We start from the raw sequence: 9597 nt of genomic DNA on the forward strand, positions 1-9597 counted from the left end.
AATATCTGCAATGTGTATATGTTGAGTAATCTCAGTAGTCACTGTAGGTATATCGGTGTGGATAAATAGGCTGCAACTTGTTGAAATTTATTGAGGTACTACATATCATCTAAACTACTCAATCCATGCTAAATTATAAAACGTTCGACTTTTCTGACAGATCACTCGTTTTATATTCAAAAAATTATATAAAATAACATTTTTTGTCGTGGTTTGGTTTATTAATAAAAATTCTTTAAAATAACTTAAATTTGTCTACGTATGCACAATGTTTTGAATAAAATGAGTCGTCGCGAATGACTCAAGAAACCGAGTCTAAAATGGACTCAGACATCTTCACGCCTACCGATGTCCCTGAAACGCTCCCGCACATGTTACCGTGATCTCGTGCGCCCCCGCTTCCTCCTGCCGGCTTTCTTTCCTAGTGGCGAAGTTGCGAACACTGCACGTCCGCTCGTAGGGCGCCGTCGTCCATCTCGAGCACGGGCACTTGCCTAGTGCGCGCAGCTATCTCGCACGAGCGCGTTCACAGGCTCTGCCGTCATCTCCCATCGGCAAGGTGGAGATATGGAGCCATCCGCTAGCTAGGTCCTGAGATTGAATCAAAACATATCGATCAGTAAGCTAATCTAGCCTGGATCCATCGAAAGTTAACATGCATGGAGAGAATTGGAGATGGATCGAAAGCTCATTTGCGCATGTGGTGCTGCTGCTTGCATTTGTGTCCTGATTAATCCAATCCAAAATAATCCCTCTGATACAGTGGCCTCACCCCCCATTGCTGCCCCAACGTACCCAGCGCGTGTCGTCGCCCTACACGGCCGCCGACGCGGACTAGCACTGCTGCAATGGCCACACGAAGTGCTCATCCACACCACCGGATGAGGAGGAGAGAGAAGCAATTGTTAGAATAGGAGGGAGGACTTATGAATGATTGAGTTTGCATTGGAGAACATGAGATTTCTATAGGTAGAGTCTTGTGTCATAGAAACTACCAGATAGTTTCTGCAGTGGGAGGTTTGTGAAACTTGATTACAAGGCCCATTGCGTGCCTAGATCGATTTTGGGCACTAGGAGTTTTGTCTCATGTGTGTTGTTCTGTTCACCGGAGAAAAACGAAGACACACTACAGCATAAATGATTTTTAGCACTAGGAGCTTTTTTTTTTATAGAGGTGGTTCTATAAATCGGTCAAAACCAAATTGCCTCTACAAATTCCCCTTTTTTAGAGCCGGTTCTATTTTCAGCCGCCTCTAAAGTTCGATTTTTAGAGACGACTAGAAATAGAGCCACCTCTACAAATAGGAGCAGCACAGTAAAATTTGAATTTTCAAATGACATTGAAAGAAGAAATAATCAAAACCAAAGTTATAGATCTTGAAGAGTTATACAACTTTAGTAGTTATCAACTTTTTCACTTAAAATCCTACATCCAAGTAAAATTACGTTTGAATTTCTCATTTTTGAAATTTGAACTTTCCAAACAACCTCAGATGGAGAAAAGACCAAAATCAGAACGGTAGATCTTCAAGAGTTATACAAACTTATAGTTGACAACTTCTTCATTTGAAATCATCTCTCTAGAAATTTGCTAGGTGTTCTGGAAGACAGTTGAATTTTATGACTGTCACGGTTAACAAAACTAGTTGTCTCCTTATTTTTTAATAGTGAGTAGTAGATTGGTTGTTTACAAATTAGGTCTGAATGAAATGAACAACATTAGTAAATGCTCCGATTGTGATAGATATATATAACTATTATCAGTTTGATCGACTGCTCTAGGCTCTAGCTCCTTTATATATAAGACATCTAGTCCCACCACATCTGAGCACTGAGCACCACAGTCATGCCACCTTCTCATCACTTTGGATTTTCCTTGGTGTTATTATTCTCCTTTCACACGTAAAATCGTAGCTTCAGACATAGAAATGAAATTAGTGCCTGCTATAGGAATGGGAGGCAATGGGAGTAGTCCACATGCTGCATTCCCAAATGGACACACTTGTCACTTTGGAGTGACCATGCGCTTTGGTTATGGGTGTGTTTGATTGCAGTCCACATGTGGTCAGAGCTCACTTGGGCCAAAAAATAAGTGTTTGGTTGGTTGAAGAGAGCTTGGGACATGGCCAAGTTAGGCCGGTCGTACAGAGATAGCCTGGCTAGCTTTGAAAGCCCAAATCAGGCTTGCCGACTGAGCTAGGCTCTAGCCAGCCGTATCCTACCGTTTTCGTCAACACCCCCTCCATGCGCTGCCTTCCTCATTTGTCCCCGACGCTTCCGTCGCGGCGCTCTATGGTCCCCCTGAGTTCCTGAACGCTCCTGCACCGTTGAGTTCTCCAGATTCCTCCTCCGAGTTCCTCCTCGAGATGCCCTCCTCCTCGCGAGGCTAGCAAGGCAAGGACGACTAGGAGCGTCGCGGTGGTGGCCGGAGATGGCCTTCCTCTTTCTTCTAAGGCCGACTTGCAGATTCTTGTCGTTTGCATCGTGTGCTACCACAAGGCCGGCAAGTACGACGAGAGCGTCGGTGGCGGCGGAGGTAACTGACTCGTCCCCATTCCCCTGCTCCACCCCTTCATTTCTCTCTCTTCCTCGAGTACCTCACCACGAGCATGAGTTCCAGCGGCAGCTCCGAATTGTTGTGGAGTGGTTGTCAGTACGGTCGCGGCAGGGTGTAGCGGAGCTGCAGCACCTCAACCTGTTGCGCCTCCTTGGATGGTGCGTGGCTTTGCTCCTTGTGATTGAATGGTGCCCGACGAACTGAAGCGGTCACCGTTTAGAATCTGAATTTTGTTCTCAAGCTGCACACCAGTTAAGATTGGGGATTGGGGTTACTGGATCTGCACTAGCGATGCTTTTGATTGAGTATTTAAGTTGCATCTTTAGTCAACGGCAGTAAAGATTGTATCAATTGGTCTTGTTCATCGTAACTGTCATTTGATTGCAGATTACAATTACGGCAGCAATGATGATCTTCCTCAATTATCTCAATTCTGTAGAAATGGAATGGATGGTTCACTGAAAAGGACGAGCTCTAGGTGTTTGATGAAATGACTGAAAGAATGTAGACTTACCCATCGAAGGAAGAGGTGACTCTACCCTTTGCACATCAAACCAAACACGAGCTCATTCTAGCCAGATTTAGCAGCGTAAGCAACCAAACAAACACCTCTTGGCTCTCTAGAAACAGGCTTGTGATGTCGAGGCTAAAATTCCGGACCAGACGACCGAGCAGCCGCTTGATCCTGTAGCACGCGTCATCATCGTGTGCCCCTGCTCCTGTCCCACGCGTCGCCGGTGGTGACCCATACGCAGCACAAGTGCCGCGTGCTCACAGCTCACGCGCAGCCGCACAGGCACAGCGGCGCCGCCGCCCGCGCTCAGGTTGTCCGCTCCGGTGGCCGCTATCATCGTCAGCCAGCAGCGTTGGGAAAACAGAGGATCCCAGCCAATTCCTTGGAAGCGACACTGACAGACAGCACATACTGCATGCATCGATCAAAGCGCATTGCCTGGCCTTCGTCTCCGCACTGCCATCACAACGTTGTACTATCTGTGTGTGGCTGTGGCCGGAATAGAAGATTCATTATGAAATCAAGGCCTTGTTTAGTTTGCAAAAAGATTTATTTTTAGTTACTGTAGCATTTCGTTTTTATTTGACAAATATTGTCCAATCACGGAGTAACTAAGTTTAAAAGATTCATCTCACAAATTACAGGTAAACTGTGCAGTTAGTTTTCATTTTCGTCTATATTTAATGCTCCATGCATACGACTAAAGATTCGATGTGACGTGGAATCTTGAAAATTTTTGCGAACTAAACAAGGCTCAAACGTGCGGATATGTTCTTCTATATCTATTAATTAGGAGTAGTTGTAAAACCAACCATGGCACCTTGGCTCGGCTATCAACCAATTGAATACACATTTAAATCGAAGAAGAAGAAGAAGAAGAAGAAGAAGAAAAAACAACTATTGATTTGTGAAGTAGTGGTTTCATAACACAGAAGAAGATACATGTGAATAAGTCTAAAAGTAAGAAATAATAGCTCCAATAACCAACGCACACAACTTTGCATGCATGGGAACCAGGTGGGACTGCGCGATATGTTTCTAAGGGCACTCACAATGCAAGACTCTATTACAGAGTCCAAGACACTTAATTACATATTATTTATGGTTTTTGCTGACGTGGCAGCATATTTATTGAAGAAAGAGGTAGAAAAAAATAAAACTCCAAATCTTATTTAGACTCCAAGTCCACATTGTTCGAGGTAATAAATAACTTTAGACTATATGATAGAGTCTGCATTGTGATCTGCTCGAGGAACTAGTCTCTTTGCGGCCGATGAAGTAACCAAAGCGACCACTGTTAGGGCGGGCGCGATGGGAGAAGCCGGGGCCGGGCTGGATTAAGGTAAACACCGATGCAGGCTTTGATCAGCAGGCATGCTCAGGACGTACTGGTGTGGTCGTTCGTGATCATACCGGGGCGGTGTCAGGTGCAGCCGCACGCTGGTTTGACGATGTGGAGTCGGCCCTCTCCGCGGAGGCGCTGGCTGCTCGTGAAGGTCTGGAGCTGGCGTCTGAGCTCGGTCTCAACAAGGTGATTCTGGAGGTGGACTGCCAAGTCCTAGCACGCCTTCTCCAGGATCCGAATTCGGTCTACTCCACCATTGGCAGCTTATGTCTCGATATCATAGAGCTAGGGAAATGTTTTTCCGATTTCCAGGTGCGTTGGGTGAGCAAAGATGCAAACACGGCTGCTCATGTGTGTGCAGCCACGATCTCTGCCACTGAACGTTCCTACTTTTGGCTTGATGAAATATCGGATTGGCTAGCTGATCTAGCAACCGTGGACTCTACTCCCTCTGATATTGAATGAATGAAAGGCTCTATGATTCCCTCTAAAAAAACTTTGCATGCAGTGGTATTCAGAAGTGTGTGCTGTCCTGTTCGCTTGAATGGAGTAGCTAATTACAAACGAAAGCCTGATAATGCTATTGCTGATCCTAGAGTGCAATAACTAATTACACAATTTACTTGTAACTAGCAAATATGCCCGTGCGTTGCAACGGAAGAAAACATCAAATGACCCTAAAAAGTGATGACAATATCTATTTATATTTATCCTTTTTATAAAATTTAAAGTCCATAATTTATTTTATTGATAACAATAACATCTATGGTATTAGATAGTTAATATTTACAATAATATGTAGCTTGAAGACATATTTATTTAATAATAAAAATAGAAATTAGTTAAATCTTATCTCACTCTAATATTACCTCTTAATATACCTCAGTATTATATTAAAACAAGAGAAGTTTGATGCTAGCATTATTTTTTTAATTAGATTAGGATTGCTATGAAATATGAATCAAGCATCACATTAAATAGGCTACCATAAAATTTTTATAATAATTGGAGCAAGATAACTATAATTTTAATTTTACACTAAAAAGCATAGGCAAACATTTCCAACAAAAAAAGTGTACTAAAATTTGTGATATTTTTTGTTTACTGCATGGATCTACATATGTGGAGCTGAACAAAATTTGTTTTATAATTTTTAGATTTTTTTATGAATTACTACACATTTATCAATTTTCAGCCGATTTTTTTATTTAGATTAGGATTGCTATGAAATATGAATCAAGCATCACATTAAATAGGCTACCATAAATTTTTTATAATAATTGGAGCAAGATAACTATAATTTTAATTTTACACTAAAAAGCATAGGCAAGCATTTAGATTAGGATTGCTATGAAATATGAATCAAGCATCACATTAAATAGGCTACCATAAAATTTTTATAATAATTAGAGCAAGATAACTACAATTTTAATTTTACACTAAAAAGCATAGGCAAACATTTCCAACAAAAAAAGTGTACTAAAATTTGTGATATTTTTTGTTTACTGTATGGATCTACATATGTGGAGCTGAACAAAATTTGTTTTATAATTTTTAGATTTTTCTATGAATTACTACGCATTTATCAATTTTCAACCGATTTTTTTATTTAGATTAGGATTGCTATGAAATATGAATCAAGCATCACATTAAATAGGCTACCATAAATTTTTTATAATAATTGGAGCAAGATAACTACAATTTTAATTATACACTAAAAAGCATAGGCAAGCATTTCCAGCAAAAAAAAGTGTACTAAAATTTGTGATATTTTTTGTTTAATGTATGGATCTACATATGTGGAGCTGAACAAAATTTATTTTATAATTTTTAGAATTTTCTATGAATTACTACACATTTATCAATTTTTAGCTGATTTAAAGAACAAAAGAAAAGTAAATTGGAGATTTTACATTAGGAACCTTAGGAAATTTTTTATTCTTCTTTTTCTTCCATCATACCGATTCCGGGCTGATTGGGCCGACCGACGCGGGCTGATTGGGCCGACCGACGGCGGCAGGCGATCGACAGGAGCGGTAGAAAAGTAATAGAAGATTTTGCATTGGGAACCCTAGAAAGTTTTTTATTTTCTTTTTCTCTTCTACAACGGAGGAGGCGACCGATTCGGCAACCCGAACGCCCACAGGAGACGGAAGAAAATATTGGGAGCAAACTGAAATTTTGGCTTTTTATAGATAGGTATAGATATAGATTTACGAGACGAATCTTTTAAATCTAGTTAGTCTATGATTAGATAATATTTATTAAATACAAATGAAAGTTGTACTATTTATATTTTGCAAAATATTTTGGAAGTAAACAAGGCCTTACCTTCGCCCGCGCGTCGGATAGAGGATGCGGATGAGATGACAACGGAAAATAAATCCTGAGGTGAGGCTCATGAGCCGATCCCAAGTATCAAACCCAAGACCGAGCTATGCTCGGTCCTCTGCAGTGCTTTTATTTGGTATTGTTTATGTTGTAATCTATTTTGTTTTTATAGTCTTCTTGCTTACAATTAGATAAATTTGATTCAGGCCAAATTTAAAGTGACTTGTCTACACAGGAGGTCACAAAACTCATAGGAAAGGAAGACCATGTACACTGAGAAAACGCATGCATGCAGATGACAAGGCATGTGGAGGAGTCAATACATCTCGGTAAGCCGAGCGCGCTGCACGACCAGTTGTACCTATTGCACGCCCACACCTGTCAGCTGTCACTCACCGGCGACCTCCCCGATGCCGCCGGTCTTCCCGCTCGTCGGAGCTCGCCGGCGACGGGTGTCCGTACTCCGGGACAGAGCCAGGGTAGTCGGCGCTGTACTCCGGGCTAGGCATCGCGGCCCGCCTGATCCGCTCCATCTGCGCCGTGTACGACGAGCCGTCGGAGCCGCCGTAGTCGGAGCCCGAGCCAGCGGACCCCGACGACCCCGAGCCGGAGCCGAACGCGGCGCCGTGGCCCGGGCGCACCCCGTCGTTGAGCTCCTCCAGCGGCATGGCCCCCTGCAGCGCCAGCACGATCTGGCTCATCTTGGGGCGGCGCCGCGCCGCGTGGCGCACGGCGGCGGCGGCGCTGGCGACCAGGCGCGCCGCCTCCGTCGGGTCGTAGTCGCCCCGCAGCCTCGGGTCCACGATCTCGTCGTAGTTGCCGTCTGCCAGCGCCCGCGGCAGCGCCTGCCTCGCCTGCATGGATTCACGCCGACGCCGACGCCGTCGTCGTGTCAAAGGTCAGTCAGACGACGACGACGACACACACATCTATCATGCTACAGTATTACATACGTACCCAGTCGACGAGGCCGTCTTGGCCATAGGAGGAGCGATCGCCGGGGCGACGGCCGGTGAGCAGCTCGAGCAGCATGACGCCGTAGGAGAAGACGTCGGACTTCTCGGTGAGCTTGCCGCTGGACGCGTACTCCGGCGCCAGGTAGCCGAAGGTGCCCATGACGCGTGTCGACACGTGCGTGTGGTTGACGCTGGTGAGCTTGGCGAGCCCGAAGTCGGCGACCATGGCCTCGAAGTCGTCGTCGAGCAGGATGTTGGCGGACTTGATGTCGCGGTGGATGATCCGAGGGTCGCACTCCTCGTGCAGGTACGCGAGGCCCTTGGCGGCGCCGACGGCGATGCGGAGCCGCGTCGTCCACTCCATCACCGGCAGGCGGCCGGCTCCGGCTCCGGCTCCGGCTTTCCCGTGGAGGTGGTGCTCGAGCGTGTGGTTGGGCACGAACTCGTAGACGAGCAGGCGGCGCGCGCCGTCCATGCAGTAGCCGACGAGCGCGACGAGGTGGCGGTGGTGCACGCGGCTGATGGTGTCCACCTCCGCCTGGAACTCGCGCTCCCCTTGCCCGCTCCCGGCCTTGAGCTGCTTCACCGCCACCTCCTTCCCGTCGGAGAGCACGCCGCGGTGCACGTACCCGAACCCGCCCTGCCCCAGCAGGTTCGCCTCCGAGAACCCGCCCGTCGCCTGAGCCAGCTCCTCGTAGCTGAACGCCGCCGTGTCCGCGGGCATCGGTAGAGGCGGCGGCGGCGCGGGCGGCGGCAGGAGTATACCGCCGTGATGCCCCGTCGTCGTGCCCGGCGTCACCGCTGCCGCCGGTGGCGCTGGAGCAACCTGCCCGTTCTGCCACTGCGGCGACGGCCGAGCGCCGGGAGGGCAGTAGTACCCCGTGGTGGTGTTCCCTGCGCGCGCATGCATGCATGTCATCAGTCGTTATTGCATTGCAAAGCAGGTGCCATGCATGGTGAAGGACCCGCACGCACGGCGAGGATAGAGATCCATGGCCAGGCCAGGCAGGCACAGCGATGGCGCGCGCGGCCGGCGTCGTCGTCTCACCTTTGAAGCCGGAGGAGTCGGCGTAGAACCTCATCCCGCCGTGCGGCGGCGGCGGGCGCTGGTGCTGCGCCGCGTCCCTCTGCTTCCTCCTCCTCCTCCTGCAGCAGCAGCAGCAGCAACAGCAGACGACGACGAGGACGACGAGAAGCAGCGCCGCGCCGGCCGCCGCGAGGGCGATCGGCGACGATGCCGCGCCAAGTCCAGGAAAAAGGGACTTCTTATTATTGCTGCCGCCGTGCGATGTGGACAGACGTCTCGCGGCGTGCGACGACGGCGTGGGGTCGTCATTGGAGGAGGACATGGTGGTGGTGCGGATTGGCATTGGATCGTCGTCGGAGCTTGTTGCCTGCGGCTGCGGGTGCATGGTGCGACGGGGTGTGGATCCTCGTGATTTCTCCACGTCTCTGCTGCTGCTGTAGGCACATGTATGCAATCGCGGAAGGAAGAACTCGTTGCCGGGCAAGGAGGAAGGCGGCGGCGCAGCCACGGTGACGACGGCGGCCTCTCGGTTGGGACGACGAGACCTCCGGTCCCCGCGGCCGGGCAGCGGGCCCCTCAACGTACGCTTGCCTGCCTTGAATGCAAGAGCCAACCAACCTGCGTGCCTTTGCTATTCTCAGCACGTACGGCTCCCGGCACACGAGAATACAGGATCCAGACTTGGGCCTCCGTGAAGCGAAAAATTTTAAGATACTGTAGTCTTTTTGTTTGTTTGAGATAATTATTGTCTAACTATAAACTAATTAGTTTTAAAAAATTTTGACTAAACTATGTAATTAATTTTTATTTTTGTTTATATTTAATACTCTATACGTCTAAAGATTCGATATGATGGAGAATCTTGAA

The 9597-nt window shown here is 47.4% G+C and overlaps 1 protein-coding gene across 1 annotated transcript; it reads right to left on the minus strand.

The window, feature by feature from the left end:
- Positions 6894-9338, minus strand: LOC8086390 (proline-rich receptor-like protein kinase PERK4). The gene is made up of 3 exons (XM_002461388.2): positions 8752-9338; positions 7705-8597; positions 6894-7601 (listed from the first exon to the last, which is right to left on the minus strand). The coding sequence occupies exons 1-3, from the start codon at positions 9113-9115 to the stop codon at positions 7140-7142; spliced, it is 1719 nt and encodes a 572-aa protein (XP_002461433.1). The 5' UTR covers positions 9116-9338; the 3' UTR covers positions 6894-7139.

This window comes from Sorghum bicolor, chromosome 2, assembly GCF_000003195.3.
Source record: "Sorghum bicolor cultivar BTx623 chromosome 2, Sorghum_bicolor_NCBIv3, whole genome shotgun sequence".
Classification (NCBI taxonomy): Eukaryota; Viridiplantae; Streptophyta; class Magnoliopsida; order Poales; family Poaceae; genus Sorghum; species Sorghum bicolor.